The 20,879-nt window shown below is 33.9% G+C and overlaps 2 protein-coding genes and 1 long non-coding RNA gene across 8 annotated transcripts; 1 reads left to right on the forward strand and 2 right to left on the reverse strand.

The window, feature by feature from the left end:
• Nucleotides 1-1,442: 1,442 nt before the first annotated feature.
• Nucleotides 1,443-2,256, reverse strand: LOC110915581 (RING-H2 finger protein ATL8). Its single transcript, XM_022160304.2, has one exon. The coding sequence runs from the start codon at nt 2,166-2,168 to the stop codon at nt 1,641-1,643; it is 528 nt and encodes a 175-aa protein (XP_022015996.1). The 5' UTR covers nt 2,169-2,256; the 3' UTR covers nt 1,443-1,640.
• A 6,010-nt stretch (nt 2,257-8,266) lies between these two features.
• Nucleotides 8,267-10,258, forward strand: LOC110915582. 3 transcript variants are annotated; one of them, XR_002579095.2, is made up of 4 exons: nt 8,275-8,518; nt 8,723-9,034; nt 9,590-9,728; nt 9,902-10,254. It is a non-coding gene; the product is annotated as an uncharacterized LOC110915582 (long non-coding RNA). The 3 variants fall into 3 exon arrangements; XR_004883500.1 differs by having other exon boundaries at nt 8,267-8,518; nt 8,723-9,728; nt 9,902-10,258; XR_002579096.2 differs by lacking the exon at nt 9,590-9,728 and having other exon boundaries at nt 8,277-8,518.
• Nucleotides 10,259-12,073: 1,815 nt separating this feature from the next.
• On the reverse strand, nt 12,074-20,090 carry LOC110915584 (WAT1-related protein At3g28130). 4 transcript variants are annotated; one of them, XM_022160307.2, is made up of 7 exons: nt 19,841-20,090; nt 19,697-19,762; nt 13,918-14,034; nt 13,461-13,698; nt 12,839-12,997; nt 12,616-12,767; nt 12,074-12,347 (listed from the first exon to the last, which is right to left on the reverse strand). In XM_022160307.2, the coding sequence occupies exons 1-7, from the start codon at nt 20,038-20,040 to the stop codon at nt 12,200-12,202; spliced, it is 1,080 nt and encodes a 359-aa protein (XP_022015999.1). In that variant the 5' UTR covers nt 20,041-20,090; the 3' UTR covers nt 12,074-12,199. The 4 variants fall into 4 exon arrangements, with proteins under 4 accessions (XP_022015999.1, XP_022016001.1, XP_035841007.1 ...); XM_022160309.2 differs by having other exon boundaries at nt 12,074-12,292; nt 19,841-20,089; XM_035985114.1 differs by having other exon boundaries at nt 12,074-12,333; nt 19,841-20,089.
• Between the last annotated feature and the right edge of the window lie 789 nt (nt 20,091-20,879).

Here is a 20,879-nt window from a genome sequence, read left to right on the forward strand (position 1 = left end):
ATTGACGGAAAAGGAAATAACCGCCGACGGAAAATATTTTCCGTTACTTCCTCTGTCACACCCATTTCCCGCCCAAATCCAGCTATAAATAAGTTATTCCAGGTATGATCTCACAAGTTTCTCTCACTTCACTTTTACTACTTCTTCTTCTTATCGAGATCATTGTACTTATTCTCACGCTGGAGGGTGGTCACGGAGAGAACCCCCATTCTCCCTGTGGCGAATCTAACGACTTTCTGTTTTGCAGTGATCACCGGAGAAGGAATCAAGCCAAACCTCCAAATCAATGAGAGGATTAACCCTTTTTATGTAGAGACTAAACCCCTGATCTGATTGATTCCGATCATTCTGATCACTCACTGTTTCTTCATTGGCGCCCACCGATTTTTCAATTTCTTTTTCATCTTCTCGTTCGATTCATCTTCTCTTCTGTTTCTATGGCAGAAGCTCCATCAAGTTACCTGTCAAATCCTCAATCTGGAAACAACGACGATCCGACTCGTAAGAATTAATTTACACATGCTCTACATTTTTAAGTTTCAACCTACAAATCTCAAATCGTTCATTTAATGCCACTAAATTAACATCACAATCAATGTTCTAAAACCACCAATAACGGTAGCCTTCAAGTTGAAGCATCTCAAATAACAAACTAGATATCCAACAAGATAAGAACAAGAACGATCACCAAAACTAGATATCCAACAAGATAAGAACAAGAACAATCACCAAAACGCTTGATCCATATAAAATTAAAATAACACACATATATATATTGCTATTTTTTACTTTCTAATGCAAATTAGCTTTAGCTACAAGACAAAACCAATAACACCCATTGTCCAAATAATTAGGCATTATTGCAAACTATTAACAGTTAAGTCCTGTCCGCTTTGTGGTATGGGTGTTGAGCCCATTGATCACTTGTTTACGGGTTGCCTCACGGCTGTGATCCTCTGCTCTGTGATCCTCTAGCAGTTTGTGAACGACTGGTGTAAGATTCTAAATATTTTCTCTGGTAGTTCGTGAGCGACTGGTGTAAGATTCCAAATATTTTTGCTTTCAGTTTCAAAGATACTTTGGAGGTGTCTAGTGTTGGCAGAATCAAAGACCCGGAAAAATTAGCTCTTCAAGGTATTATGGTGATCGGATGCTAGTCTCTCTGAAAAGCAAGGAACAATCTCATCTTCTTCGGTAAGCAAGTTAAAGCCGAAGAGGTCTTTGGCGAAGTCAAGTCTTTGAGCTTTCTTTGGTTTAAAAGTAGATCCAAGTTTAAGTCGGTTACTTGGAAAGATTGGTGTAATTTTGTAATTATGTAATTGCTTCCTTGTTTTGTTTGTACGCCCGGGTTTGAGGTTACCGGTTCTAATGAAGTTCGCCTTAAAAAAAAAAAAAAAAAAAAAAAAAAAAAAAAAACACAGTTAAAAAAGGACTAAAATTCATTTCCAAGAATTTAAACCCATAACTACTTCGCTCTATGAACTACACCACTTTACTTTTTTTTAACAGCTTAAATTCATGAGATTTTAAAAGGAGGCTTAATTGGACCCAGCCCAACCAACCGTCCACCCACCTACACCACTTCACTGTCAGGCTATTCGCTTGGACACAAACTAATTAACAACTTAATCTCTAATTAGTCAAACTAAATTTCCATTATGTTGTCCGCCTACATGCTCCGTCACCGTGGATGCTTTTCCGACAGAAACCGCCGGAAAATCACCACACTTTTTACATCTAGTAATCACCAGAATCTGCCTACAGGAAGGACACGAAGAGTGCGATCCAAGCCACTTATCAATACATTCAACATGAAATCTGTGTCCGCACTGCGGCAGAACTCGGATCTCATCTCCATCTGCATACTCCGCCAAACAGATTGCACAATCGCGCTTATCTTCCTTAGCCGAATCATATGAGAATTTCGGAATCGCTTCAACAAACTTCTTCTTAATTCCTTTGTTAGCAGAACTGGCGATTGATCCGCGTCGAAGCCACGAGCATCGAGCAACGACGATTAATCCGACGATGCAGACGAGAGCGCAAAGAAGAGCGGCGAAGATGACGACGGAATCGGACTCGGCGGTAACTTCTTCAGGCGATTCTGCAACGGTTTTTGATGATGAGTTTGTTGTGATGGTAGAGAGGAATCTGTACGGACGAGGCATGATCCATTCAGTTGAGGTGTGAGAGAGAAATTGTTCTCCAGTGGTTTGTAGAGAGAGAGAGAGAGAGTTGTGGATAATGAATAAGCTGAGAAGATGAAAAGGATGAGGTTAGTTATATATAGGTGGAAGATGATAACTGTTAAGTGAAGGTGCTACGTGGCTGGCTCTACTCGACTTTTCTAATATTTATAAAAATAGGAAAAATAGTTATTTGATATTATTATTTCATATATAAATAAGCAACAACTTTGTGCATATGTTAGTTGTATTATTGGCTTAGGGGGTTTTCCAAAAAAGAAACTTTGATTTTTCAATTTAAACCCATATATTTCATTTCATTTATAAATAAGCAACAACTTTGTGCATATGTTAGTTGTACTATTGGCTTAGGGGGTTTTTCAAAAAAAAAACTTTGATTTTTCAATTTAAACCCAAACATTTTCATATGTTGTATTTTCACCCCCTTTTAATTTTTTTACTTTTAACCCAAACTTTTCCATCTTTTATAATTTAACACAACACTTTATTATTTACAACTTTGGTTACCCATACTTTTTATCTTTCGCAAGTTTTACGTTTCGTTCTAAATTTTGCAAGTTAACACATCGTAGCGTGCATGTGAGGTTTAACGTTTTTTGCTCTATTTTTTTCATATTTGACAGACCCGTCGCAACGTGTCCATTTTTTTCCTTTTTGACAAGTTCGCCGCAAGATGCGAGTCCTATATCGACTAAGTTATTATTTTCTACATTTTCCGTTTCCGGTTAATTTTTCGCATTAACACACTGCAACGTGTGTGCGCAGTTCAACGATTTTAAATCTGCTTTTCGTTCAGTATAATTTTTCCCATTTTATCTGTTTTATTTTTACGATGTTGAGAGTCGATGCCGTTGTGGCATTGTTGCTACTTGGCACTGTTTTACGAACGTTTTTAACCTATTAAATTCTTTACTAATATTTTGTTTCGGTTTACCTCTATACTTCCTTTACTTAAAATGTGCATATGTTGGTTGTACTATGGGCTTAGGGGGTTTTTCAAAAAAACTTTGATTTTTCACTTTAAACCCAAACATTTTCATATGTTGTATTTTAACCCCCTTTTAGTTTTTTTTTCTTTTAACCCAAACTTTTCCATCTTTTATAATTTAACACAACACTTTATTATTTACAACTTTGGTCACCCATACTTTTTATGTTTCGCAAGTTTTACGTTTCGTTCTAAATTTTGCAAGTTAACACATCGTAGCGTGCATGTGAGGTTCAACGTTTTTTGTTCTATTTTTTTTCATATTTGACAGACCCGTCGCAACGTGTCCATTTTTTTCCTTTTTGACAAGTTCGCCGCAACAGGCGAGTCCTATATCGACTAAGTTATTATTTTCTACGTTTTCCATTTCCGGTTAATTTTTCGCATTAACACACTGTAACGTGTGTGCGCAGTTCAACGATTTTAAATCTGCTTTTCGCTCAGTGTAATTTTTCCCATTTTATCTGTTTTATTTTTACGATGTTGAGAGTCGATGCCTTTGTGGCATTGGTGCTACTTGGCACTGTTTTACGAAGGTTTTTAACCTATTAAATTTTTTACTAATATTTTGTTTCGGTTTACCCCTATACTTCCTTTACTTAAAAATATTTTTTACATGCATATTTTATGTACGGGTAAGTATAAATATGATTTGTTCTACATTCTGACGTAAACTTTTTTTATAGACGAGTCAAGTCAAATAAATACATTTTCATTTAAAGAAACCATTTTTACGTGCATATTTTTATGTACATTTTGGTATAAATTCAAGTTGTTCTACGTTTCGACGTAAAATCTTTTGGGAAATGATTCTGGTCAAATATAATATTTTTCGTGTTTATTTTATGTATGTTTCGTAAAGTTTGTTTCGAATCGAGTGGAGTAAATTATGGTTTCTTTTTCTCCCTTTTTTTCGAAAGCTCTAATTAATTCCTTTCGATTACATGTGCAGATTTTCCTTCATACCCGTTACGTTTTCTATGCATGAGTTGGGTCACATATAATACATTATGATTGTTCGATATGAATTTGATTTACTTTACGTTTGATCAAATCACAATGCTTATACAGGTTACATTGAGTTCAACTGGATACGTCGAAATATGTGTTTTCCTATGGTTAATGCATCATATAACGTTTGGACCAATTCATTTAATGTTTACGATGTACATGTGCCGCAACGCGAGCGGGTCTTAATCCTAGTTATTACGTAAAAAACAAATAAATTCTTAAATATAAAAGCATTCACATTGGAATTTTTAATTTTAGTTTTAGAAAATTACGTTTGTTATCAATCATTCTCTATATTGTTGAGATATGTAATAAAATACATGAGGTACAAACATTTGAAGTACACTCTATACACTTAAAAATTTCAAACATATCATTATCTATATTTATCCTTATTAATTTAATAATACTTCTTCACTCTTTCCACTCATAAATATTATAAAAAATAACTATAGATAATGATGATGAATATTTATACTTAGAGAATCATTTTTTATTCTCGGTAATTGTTCTCTATGTTAGAAAACCCGATAGAGCATGTAAATACAAGAATTCATTATTTTTCTTTATAAATTATAAAGACAATGTGTGAATAAAGAAGCATTCTCGGTAATTGTTCTCTATTTTAAAAAACCCAATAGAGCATGTAAATACAAGAATTCATTATTTTTCTTTCTAAATTATAAAGACAATGTGTGAACGAAGAAGCTGATGTGAATGCTTTTAAATGGATCGTGTTTGTAGTTTAGACAAGTTAAATTATTAAAATGAAAATATGAAATACAACATTTACTTGAAAAATGTGTCAGTTGCATTAACCTAATCAGCCATTAGTTTTCGTGGTTTAATACAAGTATGATACGTCTAACTTGAAGTTTTAATATTTTCTACATGTTAATGCTCTAAAGTTATGAATAAATAATAAAAAATACAATTTAAATAAATAACAATAGATATGTCTAGTTATGTTTAAATTGTTAGACGGTGGGGTGTGTCTCAAGGAAACACATCGGGAGGCTGATGTGGAGGTCCTCCTCCGACGGGAACACTGCCCTCCGTCCTTCGATCAATGCAATCGGAAAATAATACCCATTCGTCTCAAATCTTGCTGCCTCTCTTTATTATCTCTATCTCTTTTGAATCTCACACTCTCTCTAGCTTTGATTAGATGAAGATGGATGAGGAAACCATTTTCTAGGGTTGGGGGAAGAGGAAGAGGAAGGGGAAGAAGGTGATGATGTGGAAATGAGATAGAGGTGATGTGGCCATATCACACCCTATGTCTTATGTTATGTTATCAGTTCACACCCATATGTATATATTAAATACGTAAGAGTTGATGATGAGATAATTTTATACTTTTATGTTGTTATTGCATAATTACAATGCTTTTTAAGCATGATTTATAGAAATATTAAATTTTACAAGTTTGAAAGAAATATATTAATTGTCTGTTTTTTAGCGGCCTACAAAATAAAAGTTCTGATACCTGAGGTCACCCAATGACAAAAAACAACATGATACGCACTCGATCAAAGTAACATGTTAGACATAAATGAAATGAAATTAAAATTAAGAGGTCTTGTATCTTAAAGTAAGATATTTGTCTTTCGTTACCATCATGGTTAGGAGGCGATAGTTTTGCCTAAGTTGTATAACTAACGAAAATATACCAGCCGTTATCTAACTTCCATTATTGTCATTTGTCAAACATCTCTTAATTCAATTTGGGTCAACAAGCCACTACATATATATAAATGAATTAATAATCACTAGTACATAAGTGAGCAAAAGATGCTATGGGTGTTTTCAAAAGATGCGGTTCTCCTCTCCAACCGCATCTTATAGATGTTTTATAAAAGATTTGTTTGTTTTGAAAAAAAAGCATTAGACAAAAGATGCGGTTTTTATGTAACCGCATCTTAAAGGTGTTTTAAAAAAGCTCAAGAGCCAAAAGATGCGGTCCTAGAACTGCATCTCTTGATATAACAGTAATAAATAAAAACTAATAATAAAAAATAGTATTATGTAAATTCTGTGATTAATAAATAAAAACTATTTATAAAGATAAGTATATACTAATATGATTGATTTTGTTATTCATGATATTAGATAACAAAATATAAAAAAAAGGTTTTCATATATAGTATTCTATGCTTATATTAATTTACAACATAACTGAGAAACAAGAGATTAACGGTGACGACATTTATACTTGACTTTCCTTCCCAAAATCCAAAACGCTTCCAGTTAAATGTTAAGTGTTGGTATCGGTGATGAACTAACATGATACCATCTAAACCATATCAATATCAATTAGGTTACGACCGAACATCATTACGCGTATCAATACAAACACTCGAGCGTAGCGCGGGCTAATTCACTAGTTGATAATTAATAATAATAAACAGATATTTTTCGTAGGATAACCAAATTAGGGACAGGGGTGCTTAACTAAGGTTGTTCATGTTCCATTATTGTCACCGAAGGGCGTTTAGGGTGATAAATGGTCCACTAGGATGGTTAATGGGCCACTTAGGGTCAGTGTTAGTTAACTCGTTTGATTTCTAACCAATGATTTTAATGGCACTTTTTTTAACGACAATTTATTTTATTCCCTACTGTCTATGAGACTTGAACCCAAAACCTCCTCCTCTCATAAAGTGTTTAAAGGCTTTGCGTTTGGCAGTGGACCACCACCCCATTGATGGCCAATGGTACTTAATCAGAGTTAATACTTGTCCCAAAGGGTTAATAATAGTCAATTAGGGTCAAAGTTACTTAATGGTTAACATTAAGGTTTAATATTGGTAACTAACTATCAAGGATGATCATATAAGGTTAATAACAATCAACATTGGTTAAGTAATCACTAAACACCTTAGGGACTCAATAAAAGTTGGGATTATTTAAAATAGGCGGGTAAAATCAACAGGCTCGTCGGGGATTCAATTGCAACATATATAATACTACAGGGTTCCTATTGAAAGGCAAACTGGTCATTTAACCTTAAAAGTGAACTCGGTTAGTGAGGGGTGACTCAGATGCAAGCACTTTTTATTACTCTGGGACTCAAGAGTAAAAAAAGGATTTTGAGAACTCGACATACTCCTGAGCAGAATGATCAGTGACGCAAATTGTATTTAACTCTATTGTTATATAAGTTTTTGTTTTATTTTTATAATAAACACTAGTATTAAGCCCCTGCGTTGCAGCGGTTGTCGTAAAACTGTGTCAAGTAGTATCAATGCTATACCATTATTAGCGATCACCAACACCGGAAAACTCGTAAAAACAAAATAAATAAAAATGGAAAAAAAATAAAGCCGAGCGAAAAGCAGACGTAAAATCTTTGAATTATGCATGCTCGTTGCAGAGAAATTAAATCGAAACAAAAAACATAGAAAAATAACTAAGTTAATCAAGGACCCGTGTGTTGCGACGAACGTGTCAAACGGAGAAAAATAGATGTGTTTTGACGGGCCAAACGAGAAAAATATACGAAAAATGTTGAACCCCACACGCACGTTGCGGTACGTTAACTCACAAAATTTAGAATGAAACGAAAAGTTTGGGAATGATGAAAAGTATGGTGGAACAAAATTGAAAATTAAAAAGAGCTGGGGTTAAATTAAAAAAGATGAAAAGCTATAGATTGATAAGTAAAAAAACAAAGGGTCTAAATTTCAAAAGTATAAAAATTTTGGGTAATATTATTAATAAGTAAAAAAACAAAGGGTCAAGGATATTAATAATTTATTAGATATTAGATTTAGTTATTTATAATATTATTAATTGGATTTATTAAAATAAAGATAAGGATAAAAATAAAGATAAGTGATATTTATATATATTGGTTATTAGTATTAAAAGAAATATATTAATTAAATAAATATAAATAAAATTTATGTGGTTGAAGTAGAGAATGACATGTGACATTATTTGTAGTCTTTTATTAATATTTAGATTTAGATTTTATTATTCTTACATTTTTTAATTAAACAAAAAAAAAAAACTTTTGATTTTCATATCCCGCCTCAACAATTTCATTATCCCTCCAAAAGTTCCCAAATACTCAAATACCCCATGTTTCTCTCAAAAATTCAGTCTTCCCCCCAAAATCTTTGTTTCCATCACACACTCATTCTCATTTCCCCATCATGGAAGGCTTTTAAATGTGGAAGCGTCGGCAAGATCGAGATGGAGGTTAACTACCCACTGCGATCTCTGTCTGTTGTGTGGGTCAGTGCTGATAGTCGCTGATGTTTTTGTAACCGAACAACGAGTGAACGGTGGTTAGGGTTGAACATTCGTAAGTAATTCTTAGTGCTAAACTCGAATTTGATTTCTGATTTGTGATCTAATATGCAGGTAGAAATTACAGGTCCCGTTGATACCTGTTCTATAAAAATCTATCAAATAGATGATTTAGTGTTTACTGTTTAGTCGGTTAAGGTGGACATATTTATCACCCGTTAAAAAGATGTTTTCTAATGAAGTGATTTAACTGTTGTAGGGACGAAATAAAGGGTGTCTTGTGTGCAAGAAGAAGATGGCAACTCCTCTCTCAAAACACTTTCTGGATCTTGTCCTGCCCCATTTAGAAATCTTTTGGAATATGTTGTTAATTTGAAGTTTGATAAAGAGCCTTCTTATGCAAAACTTTCGTTTGATCTTCTGAAAGTAGTTATTTTTCCTAATTACATGTCAAATTGTGTGTTAATTTGTTGGCCTGTTATATGGTATTTGTAGGTTTATGAAAAGAGCTCACATCATAGTACTTTGGTTGTTTGTTTGAAGTTGTGAAAATGAAGCTCTTTAACGGAAGGTCTGTTCTTTTTACTTTAATCATATATGCAATCAACAATTGAACTGCCATGCTTCATTTCCATTTTGGGTTAGATTTCAACATGTTATTGTTGTTACTGCACATGTGATTTCTTATTTCTATGCACTTCTTATATTCACATACTTGCCATATACTTGCCCCTTGGCCTATGTATGACCTCATCGTAGAACATGTATCTTCCGAATTGGTTTGTTCACTTGTTCTTCTCGTATCCTATGGCCATATATATAAAAATAAAAGTTCACACAATCGTCATATTACTGGTTATCTTACATTCATATGTTTTGAATCCTCTTTTCTCTTACTCGAAATGTCAAAATGAGTGGTTCGAGTGGGTGTCAAACATGTAAGTTTTTTAGTATGGGTTACGGGTCATGGTCGGTTGGGCTGACTATTCACTTTTTTAGTCCATTTCTTTTAACGTTTCAATAGTTCAGGTGTTAAATATGAATACTAAAACTGTTGTTCATCTATAGATTTGAATATGATTAATGAATTTGTACGTGATACTTGTGAATTTGGCTATGATGAAAGGTTGATGGATAAGCCAAATAGTACAGAATAGAAGTCTTCCTCCATGGAAATGCAGTATATATATATTATAAACTTGGAGGATGATGGTGGGGACATGGTGCTACTCCTACACTAACTATTTTTTTCTCATAGTGTTATGGTGAGTTATGAAAAAATAGAACACTCAATTCCATTGTTCTCAATAGGGTGTGAATATGTGATAACGTATTCAATTGTAAAATTAAGAAAGTTGGCCACTTCAACGGAGTAAAAAATGATATGCTTTGATTTCGTGTTGGTTTTTGATAGTTTGTCTATGAATATGGCTGATAGGTTAGAGACAGCGGCTTCCGGTATGGCATGGCCCGGTTCGTGTTGCTATACAACTGGAATTTGATTTTCATAGGGCTATCTACAACCTCAACACCTTTTTGGTTAGTTGAATGAACTTTTTCTCTTCTACGATTCCGGTTGCAAGTATGGATTAAAGACATTGGTTTGGGTTGAAAGTATGAAGACGTCTGTCGGTTCGGTTCAGGAAGTTATTGTATATCACTTTCATCTTTAGAGTTATATGTATTATTGTGTTATTGGAAAACTTTTGTAATATTGTGTTACTTTGAAACCTTTGTATTTTGTAATCTTGGGTCATATTATATTGGTTCTAATTTAATTTTGTTCTTTTTTGTATATTTTATTTTAATTTTTACACAATTTATTAATTATGGGAATTTATTAACAATATATATACATATATATATTATTTTACTCTAAACACCAATAGATGCGGTTCTAGAACCCCATCTCTTGAGTATATTAGGAAAATGAGTTTTTTTGTTAATATATCAAAAGATGCGGTTCTAGAACCGCATCTCTTGTAACCGCATCTTTTGGCATATAGCTAAAAGATGCCTTGCCATAAGATGCAGGTCTAAAACCGCATCTCGTAGCCAATTTAACCGCATCTTTTGATCAAATTTGTACTAGTGAATGATAATCAGATAAATCTATCTTACAGTTTAACTTGCAAAATATTATACGCTACGGCTTCAATGTTTATCATCTTACTTTTTAAGTTATTTTCGGTTAACAAAATTGTAAAATTTGATATGATTCAAAAAAAGGAAAAAACTTTAGCTCGTTTACATAAAAGTGTGTATTAGTACACCGATTTATAAAATGATGCATTGACACATGTTTTTATGTATTACTATAAGATACTTCAGCTTGTTCCTATAGGTTCCTTTGAGTTCCTTTAAAAATTATATATATGAGTTCCTTTAAAAATAGGCAAATTGGAAAATAATAATCACATCTATCTGAATTTGGCCAATAATAATTCCAAGTCATGAATTAGCCGCTAATAATCCAACCTCGTCCATTTTTTTTGTAAAATACTCCACAGTTAAATCTAGCTAACGGCGTTATTAAAAATAGTGACGTGACTGCCACATCTTAACATGATTCAAATGAGATTATTTATTAACAATGACATGGATTATTTTAATCCTTTACTGTTGACTGACTATAAAAGGGGCATTGACCCCAACATAACACACTTGAACGATCAAAACACCATCTCTTGAAAACCCTAAAATTCATCTAAAGAAGAAAGCTGCAAACGATCAGGTATGCTAACATCATAATACTACGCAATCCCCTTATTTCATGGTCCAGATTACTCGACCCTCAATTAAATTACAACACAACCCATAATCTCTAATGTCAAAATCCACAATTTAGGGCCACCAATCTTTAGATTCCCCAATAAAGTCTCAACCTTTGACCGCAACCCCCCCCCCCCCCATTTTCACTCAAAAATGGCAGAAGAACCTAAAGATCTCAAAACCCCTTTAATTTCATCTTCAAATTCCAATCCCCAGCTTGTTATAACCGTTGATGATCATCTGGTTTTTCAAGAATCTTCAAATAATAATCAGAAACCTATACAAACGAGGAGTGTTGGAATCTGAACAATTCCCAAGTGGGTTTTGATCAGAACCCTTATGGGTTTATTGGGTTAAATGGGTTTGAAGTTCCCGGGTTGAGTACAGCGGTGTGTAGAATTGAGGGTTCGTTTATGAATGTGTAGAATTAGGGTCCATGTTGGTGTGTTTTGATCGTATGGTGTTTTAATTTGGGGTCAATGCCCCTTTATACTCAGTCAACAAAACCAATAAAAGATTTAAAATAATCCATGTCATTTAAAAAAATCCATGTCATTTGAGTCATTTAACATGTAGCAGCCACGTCACCATTCTTTATAACACCGTTAGCTAGATTTAACTATGGAGTATTTTACAAAAAAAAATTGGACGAGGTCGGATTATTAGCGACTAATTCGTGACTTGGGATTATTGGCCAAATTCAGATAGGTTGGCTTATTATTTTTCAATTTGCCAAAAATAAATGATAGCATTTTTTTAATTTATACCATAGACAAACTTTGAACTTCTAGAACAAATAGAAAAATTTATATGCCAACGAACTTGACTGATTAATAAGTTACAAGATTAAATTTTATTTATTTATCTTTTTTATCTTAAATTACTAGTTTTCATTTCAATAGTCTATCTGCTTACAAATTAGTTGATGGTCTGAGTTCCATTACATACTAACATGTTGATTCATTTAAGGAAAAAGGAGAGGAGCAGTTTGGTCTGACAGTCCAGATTCATTTGCAACATCCAAATGCTTATCCTCTAATTTGTTCTTCTCTTGTACCTGCCCCCACATCACAACATAAAATCCTGCAATAATTATCACTGCTCCAATAGCACTGATTATTATATGAATTCAAGAATTAAAAGATATTGTACATTTATATTGATATGAATCAATGAAGCTTATCCAATATTCATGGGCCGTTTGGATGTCTGATTATGTTTATGATTATGATCATTAGCATTTACTGATTAACGTAAACTTGCGTTCTAAGACCCTAACCCGGATAGGAATCAACGTTTCAAGTTACACAAAAAAACATAATTCCATAAAGGCTTAAATGCATCATCTTCATCCATTATGTTTTCATGTTAACTATTTACCTTCCTATATGAAGTGCATCACCAAGAAATGTGACACCCATGATGATCGCGATAACTATGGAGAGTGGTGAAAACATGGCCACATAAACGGGCCCTTTCTTCTCCAAGCACCAAGTGAGAATACTAATTCGAATACCAACAGAATACACTGCCTTCAAGCGGAGTATGTCAGTCTACCAATACTAAGTAATAAAATTAAGTTTATTCTAGGCAGAACACCTACCCCAAAAACAACAGCAATCGTCCCAATTCCGGATTGCACCAACCAAGCACTTGGATTTGGTTCTAGGAAAGGAGATAGAGCTGTACATTGTATCGTCCCAAAGAGGCAGAAGAAAAAGACAATGGTGAATTGATCCGGGAACTCTTTAGCTATTGCTGACTAGATGTATAAATCAAGAATTAGTAGCTAAAGAGTAAAAACTAATATGAAGATTAATGTTTTTAAAACAAAATCATAATCAAGCCGCTATCGCAACTACCAGAAAAGTTGGTCATTTCCCACCGCAAAACATGTCGGGAATGCGTTGGGAACCGGTGAACAAGTTTCGAGTTATTTTCATGTTTTTGAGACTTTTTCTTTAGATTATAAGATTTTAATTTGGAACTTCTAAAGTGTTTGCTGACTTATTCTAAAAATGTTGGTTTACATTTCTAGATACTTAAACTGGAAACTGTTTTATGAAAAATGTATCTATTATTTTGTTTATATAATTTCTGTCCAAAAGCCTATATTTTTTTGTTGTTTAAACATAAAAAAACACAACTAAAGTATAATTAGATTTTATGTGATATAAGCAGTTTGATAATTGATCCGGTTTAAGAAAATGGATGGTAGATCTTACTTGTAAAACGTTCCATATGCAACCAAATGTTCCACCGATGAAAATCATTAGACCTCCGAATACCCAATTCGATGGTTGTGACAAAAGAATTTGATCATCAGGTGAACCAGGGGACCGGATCGTCACAAAAAGTTGAGGGCCTTGATAGAATGTGAACACCATCGCTCCACATATCGTTATTATGGTACCCGATAGTTTTGCAACACTGACAGAGCTTCTCATGTCTATTTTCTCCATCCTATAAAATACATGATTAGTGATACACACTACTAGAAAACTAGGAAATTATGACATTTTTGGCCGAAAATTAAAACTAGGTTGTCACAAAATTTACAACCGTTTTGCAACTGGATTTTAGTCGGCCATTAATTTTGCGACCATTACTTTTGGTCTCAAATTTTGGTTGCAATTGTCCACTTTTCTAGAAGTGAAAAACATAAGGATTAATGCTCCCAACCTGAAAATGATTGAAGTGACAAATGTTATTGCAGGAGTCAAGTTCCCCAATGCACTTGCCATGGTTGGAGAGCTGTAGTAAACACCTACATATCCAAGTATCTGGTATAGACAAAGTCTACAAACAATACAAGGATTAGGATCAAATACAAAGGATCCTAATTGTAAGAAGTGTAAGAAGGATTTATAGAGTGACAAGTGTCCAATAACCTAAAAAAACCCACTACACAAAAAACCCCACTACAAAAAAAAAACAAAAAAAACCTTAAACATCCGCCACCACCAAAAACCTAACCCCCCCCCCCCCCACACATCACCCACCCTAAAAAAAAAAATTTTTTTTTTTTTTTTTTTTTTTGCCGAGGGGGTGGGGAGTTTAGGTTTTTGGGTGGGGGTGGGTGTTTAGTTTTTTTTAGATTTTTTTTTTAGGTTTTTGGGGGTGGTGGGGGGGGGGGGGGTGGGGGGTTAGGTTTTTTTAGGTTTTTGGGGGGTGGGTTGGAGGGGTGGGGTGGGGGGGGGTTAGGTTTTTATTTAGGTTTTTTTTGGGGGGGGGGAGGTGGGGTTTAGGTCTTTTGGGGGTTTTTTTATGAGGTATAGTTTTTTTTTTTTGCCGCGCGGGGGGGGGGGGGGTGGGGGGTTAGGTTTTTGGGTGGTGGTGGGGTGGGGTGGGGGCGGGTGTTTAGGTTTTTGGTGATGATGTAGTGGGTTTAGTTTTAGGTTATTGGACACTTGTCACTCTATAAATCCTTCTTACACTTCTTACAATTAGAAGCCTTTGTAGAATAACTTGACCCAACAATACAAAACAAATTTTGTTAAATGAAAAAAAAAAAAAAAAACGAAGGATACAAAAATTTCATTTAGGTTTTTCAGTATATATACTGAAAATCCATTATGCAAGGGATTACAAGTGATTTTTTTTTAGTTATGGAAGCACTATTCCAATTGCAAGGATAGTTCTTGCATGAAGACAAGACAACTTGTGCATACCATTGTTATGTTAGAGGAACAAATCTAAATGGTTTAGATGCGCCATTGTGTGAATTAGACTCATTGTTTGTTGCGTAGTGTATCAAACTTTTTAAAAAAACCGTGTTTTAAAAAATACATACAACCAGTGACGGATCTAGAAAATCCGCATAAGGGTAATGTTTCAATAAAAAGAGGTAACGAAATCGAAAAAACGTCAATTTTTTTCAAAATTTACACTACCGTCGAAGCGTCACCGGAGCGTCAAAGGGTACCCCTTCTATCACTCTAGGTCCGCCCCACATTATACAACAATGCTCTATTCAAATAAAGAAAACAAAAATCTGATTTCAATGTATAATCTTCTTATAAAAATAACAAATATAGTTATCATATTCATATCTCTAAGAAGTTCAAACATTTTTTTTTTTTTTTTGCCTTTCCATCCCATTTTAAGTTTCTATTGATTCTAGTGTTACGATTTAATCAATCTTAACACTCAAAAAGTTTGATCGACAGACCAATGTTCTTCCCATTCTTTGTCCAGAAATTTAACATGTATCCCTCCCTCCGTTGTTTTTAAAAGTAGGGAAAAGATCAAATAGGAAGTTAATTTTCGCTAGGAAGGATAGGAAGCCATAGGATTATGACATGTGGCAAATTTTAAAATAAAGAGAAAGGGTATTTTAGTCAATCCAACTCCTTCTTCTTCCTTTTTCAAAACCCAGTAAATTCAAAAACCCACCATTTTCAAAACCCACCATCTTCAACTATTTCTTCACTTTCTATCTCAATAATCACTACATTATAGTGCGATTTTCATCACCAATCAATGATTCAGAACCCGATCAACGTGTTCTTTAGCTTTTTTTGAAGAAAACCCAGTTTAATTTCATAAAAAAATCTCGTTTTTTCCGGTGATTTTGGAGATAATCACTCGATTCGTTCGATTCGAGCGTTGATAAGTGTTTCTATCATTCAAAAATTGTCAATTGATGAAGAAATCGGCTTCGATCCATGTAAGAAATTCTTTAATTTCATTTTCACGATCTGGGTTTTTGATTTAGTCATTGCGTTTTACAATCTTTGCGGGGGTCCGGGGGCGGCAGCCCCCGGTAGCGGGGTCCCAGGGGCGGTAGCCCCTGGCGGGGTCCAAGGGGCAGAGCCCCTGGCTGGGGTCAGCTCGGAAAATTTTTTTTTCGATTAAATTGCTGTACTAAAAACGCATCAGAAAAATTAATTTACCATAAATTGGCTCATTTCGAAGACAGTAATTCGTAGACAATTCAGACAGTTCACAGTGACACATTTTTTAGGTGTTTTCAGTCCATTGCGTTTTAGAATGAGTCATTTTTAAGTGTTTTCTGGCCATTGCGTTTTACATATAAGACATTTCTTTGTGTTTTTGGTGCATTGCGTTTTAGGTAAAACACATTTTTATGTGTTTTCTGGCCATTGCGTTTTACAAATAAGACATTTCTGTGTGTTTTCTGGCCATTGCGTTTTACAAATAAGTCATTTCTTTGTGTTTTTGGTGCATTGCGTTTTAGGTAGAACACATTTTTATGTGTTTTCTGGCCATTGCGTTTTACAAATAAGACATTTCTGTGTGTTTTCTGGCCATTGCGTTTTACAAATAAGTCATTTCTTTGTGTTTTTGGTGCATTGCGTTTTAGGTAGAACACATTTTTATGTGTTTTCTGGCCATTGCGTTTTACAAATAAGACATTTCTGTGTGTTTTCTGGCCATTGCGTTTTACAAATAAGTCATTTCTTTGTGTTTTTGGTGCATTGCGTTTTAGAAAAATGTCATTTTTTAGGTTTTTTTTTTCATTGCGTTTTACGTAACTGGTGGTTTTTCTATTGCGTTTTACGCAACTGGGTTTTAATTTTTTTTTTTAAAATATAGCAATAGTATACTCGTTTTAAAGAAAAAAAAAACGCTCGTTTTTTTTGGTGCAATTTTTATAAAAAAATAATGTCGTATGAAAGAGTTATTAACGTTTAAAAAATGGGGGGGAATTGGAGGAGAGAGAAACTATTGGCTTGGATTGACTAGAATGCCCTTGAACAAACTCACGCGCCTCTTTTATTCTTTTCAATTTCCCTGATTTAATCTTAGCCCTTGATTAACTTAATGAATGGTCAAGATCACTTCCTATCCTTCCTAGCCAAATAAACTTCCTATTGTATCTCCACCCTTTAAAAGTATAAAAAATCCAAAAAAAGTGAAAAACAATCAAGAAGCGACGCATGTGTCATAGGGCAAGGATAAATTATGCTAACCTTTAAGATTCAAAGATAAAAAATAATGTTTATGTCATTATGTTCTACTTTATATATACATATGTAAAACGAGGTCATGACATAATATAATATCGAGCTATCTATCCAAAATCCGGTAAAAGTTACATATGAAATAGAGAAACGACCATTTTGCTTTAATTTTCATTTCCAAGAAAAAATATTTGAATTTAATAACGAAGAAATATAACAACTAACCAAAGTTCATTCCATCTGTTTGTGAAACTTTGCATATATATGTTAGTCAAAATTTTATTTTAAAACTTCCAGTTGTACATTATAAAATACAGATTAATCCAAGCATCGGGCCCTGAGCGGACTAAATAGCAATTTTGACCTCTACTGTAATGACTAGAACATTTTGATTGGAGTGAAAACAAAAACTTAGTTTGAACTACCCCAATCTTACTCTTAAATACTATTATACTTATATTTAACTCTTTTACCTGTAAGATATGTATCTTAAGGATATAAGCTTATAAGTATACTTTTCTCTAAAATTTGGCACTAAAATTTGGTACATAAATAAAGATAGAGTGTGATCGATTTAGTATAGTAAGAGGATTGCTTATCCACTATTCAGCATAATCAAGATATATACTTAGGGTACTCGGTATGGTTTCGGTGAATGGTTCGGGGATCCCATTCACCGATCGGTGAACCATTTCCTCTAATTCGGTGACCCCCATTCGGTGGGGAGGATGAAGACGATGATATTGGTGAAACAAGTGAGCCAAAACAAAAGGGAGTCAAGGCGGAGCGTCAAAGTTGGACGAAAAAACATGGCTAAGGCATGGGTTCATTGTTCTTTAAACAAGAAACAAGGAAACCAACAAAAAGGGCACAATTTTTGGAAAAAAGTTCTTGACCATTACAACGAAACGGTCGGCGGAAGTACTCGAACAGTTCATCAACTACGTTCAAAATGGATGCCTATGTTGACTAAGATAAACTACTTCAACGGTCTTTGGCATCAAGCGGTAACATTTTTTTTGAACATTTAAAAAATATTTTCCATAACATTGTTTATGTTTAATTATTTTTTACTTTATATTTATTATCTATGTACGATCGTATTCGTGCTAGTGGGTGTGGCGACGTCGACGTCATGAACAGGGCTTTAACTGATTTCAAATCAAAATATCCGAGTGGTTTTTAACATATTGAGGCATGGGAGGTCGTTCGTAAAGATGACAAATAGGCACTGATACCATTGTTGGGTGAAGATAGTGGAAGTTCAGGACAAAAAAGAAAGTCGTCTGATTCGGATAACTACAATACGGGTACACCGGGAACTGAGTTCAATAGCGATATACCGGACATAAACGTAGACCCCTCACCAACAAGACAAAAAAAGAAAGAAAAGAGGCCCGCAACATCAACAACCGATAGCAAAGAGGCCCTCACTGAGAAGCTCGCGCAATACACTCTTATGAAAGAAGAAAAAAAAGCACGGGCGATAGAGTTGACGAATGTAAGAAAGAAACGCGAGGAAGACACCATAGCGTTAGTGGCGGAACAACGCGAGGCGATGAAACAACTTTTGTATGATCAGGATTTGGAGACATTTACTAAGCCACACGACCATGCTTCACCCGGGATGTTGCCGTTTATTCTGGCGAGGAAACGAGATATCGCAAAAAAATATAATTGGCCATGCAATTTCTAAATATTAGGTTTATTATGGTTTAATTTTTTAGTTTTAAGTATGTAATGTATTTTTTTAATTAAAAGTACTTTTATTTAGTTTAAAATATATTTTATTTATTTATACATAATTTATAATTTCTAGAAAATAAAAAATATATAACTCAAACACCCTAGAGTGATTGAACCATACCTAGTGATCGAGTGCAAAATGAGGAGTGGAATGTGGAGTTGACATGACATAATATTATTGGCTAGAGAATCAGTCAACCACCTCAGAGTGATTGAACCATACCCTCCACCCTTATCACGCTTGGTTTGAGCATTTTCAACACAACAAAGTAGATTTTATAAAAAATGTGCCTTTACGTGATAAAAATTATTCCGTATTTTAAATAATATATAAAAGGAAATAGATAAAAATTAACTTAGTAAAAATTTGGTAAATAAGTACGATACCTTAAATTAAAGAAAATAATAAAGATTTAGAATCAAATACAAAGCCTCCTAAAAATAAGAAGTGTACAAAGACTTATAAAAATAAACCTACTACATAAAAAAACGGTTAGGTTTTTTGGGTAGTGGTAGAGTGGGGGTGTGTGTTTAGGTTTTGGGTGTTGGTGTAGTAAGTTTAGGTTTTTGGGTGATGTGGTGGGGTGAGGTGGGTGTTTTCATTTCGACTATATTAACTATGGTTTTTCACGAATCAAACCTATAAAAAAAAAGTCACTAAAATACTTCCACATTGGCCTGCCGGAGGCCAAGAGGACCCTTGGACTTCCAAGTGGTTCCGCAGGTGCCTCTACAGATACTACCGGCCTCAAACTTTAATCAGAAATTCTGAATTGAGAATCGCTTACCCTAGAAGGCCAAGGATGAAGAACCTTAACATAATATGAAAAGTCAATTGCGGACGCCCAATGTTTCTGTAGAAGTTAAAAGTAGAGTTTTATATAATATATGATTTTTTACTCAGATAACAAATGAACATGCATAACACGAACCTGTAAATATGAATGATGAAAAAAGGAAGAAGGATGAATGTTCCAAGAGCACTATGGTAAACAATATAGACGATGATGGACAAACCACCATCCATAGCAGCTTTGACTAATGTCAACGCACCCATATCCAAACATGTTGTCATTAGCATAGCTACAAATGGCAGCAACTCATTCATCCATGACCATCTTCTTCTTGTCATTTCTGCAATCACAACAAAGAAGCAAATCTGTAACAGAATCCAAATAAACTTGAACACCGATCCTAACTCTTGGTAGAACTATGAGCATACTTAAAGTAATATATTATATTATATTTTGTTGATAAAATACTATTTTCATCTCAACTAGATTCCTTACATTACATAATAAAGAAAACTCACATGGGCGTGAAGGACTACCGCACAGGGGCCATGATTTCGAGGGGTACGTGTTTTTTTTTTAAATCCGATATATATACAGAGGAGGGTTATATTGAGAAAGCTAAATATTGTGAGAACCGTGAGAATGAATGAGAAAAAACAATGGAAACTATTTTTTTTAATACGAATCTCATTGTAATTAAAATAAAACATCAAAAAAAAAAAAAAAATTTACAACACAAATAATTTATTTCTTCTCTTAAAATCACTCTTATTAGATTTTTACACGTATAAAGACAACAAATGTACACATGTATAAATAACAAACTTACACATGTGTAAATTTTCTTTATTTACGAATTCACGTAAATTTAAACGTGTAAATTAAATTTATAACATTGTATTATAATAATAATGATAAGTGTAAAAAGAAATTTTGAATTTGAATTGTTTTTAACTAAATTCTTACGGTTTTTTTCATTCGTTCTCACGATTCTTACAATATTTAGTGTTCTTATTTAAATCTTTCCCTAAACACACACACACACACACACACATATATATATATATATTGCTAATTTTACTTTAAATGGTATACTCATACCAACTCCAGAATAAACTCAATTACAAAACAATTTTTAGATTTTAGAAATTAAGCTATTGGTATTAGGTTAGTGAGC

This window comes from Helianthus annuus, chromosome 16, assembly GCF_002127325.2.
Source record: "Helianthus annuus cultivar XRQ/B chromosome 16, HanXRQr2.0-SUNRISE, whole genome shotgun sequence".
NCBI classification, from domain to species: Eukaryota; Viridiplantae; Streptophyta; class Magnoliopsida; order Asterales; family Asteraceae; genus Helianthus; species Helianthus annuus.

Bases quoted from the DNA above. Each gene is read 5' to 3' on its own strand.
- LOC110915581 (XM_022160304.2), bottom strand. From the start codon at position 2,168: ATGCCTCGTCCGTACAGATTCCTCTCTACCATCACAACAAACTCATCA.
- LOC110915584 (XM_022160307.2), bottom strand. From the start codon at position 20,040: ATGACAAGAAGAAGATGGTCATGGATGAATGAGTTGCTGCCATTTGTA. The intron at 14,035-19,696 runs GTAAGCGATTCT...TATTGTTTGTAG, and splicing joins TTCATCCTTGGCCTTCTAGG to ACTTTGTCTATACCAGATAC. The intron at 12,768-12,838 runs GTAGGTGTTCTG...CTCCGCTTGAAG, and splicing joins CGATTGCTGTTGTTTTTGGG to GCAGTGTATTCTGTTGGTAT.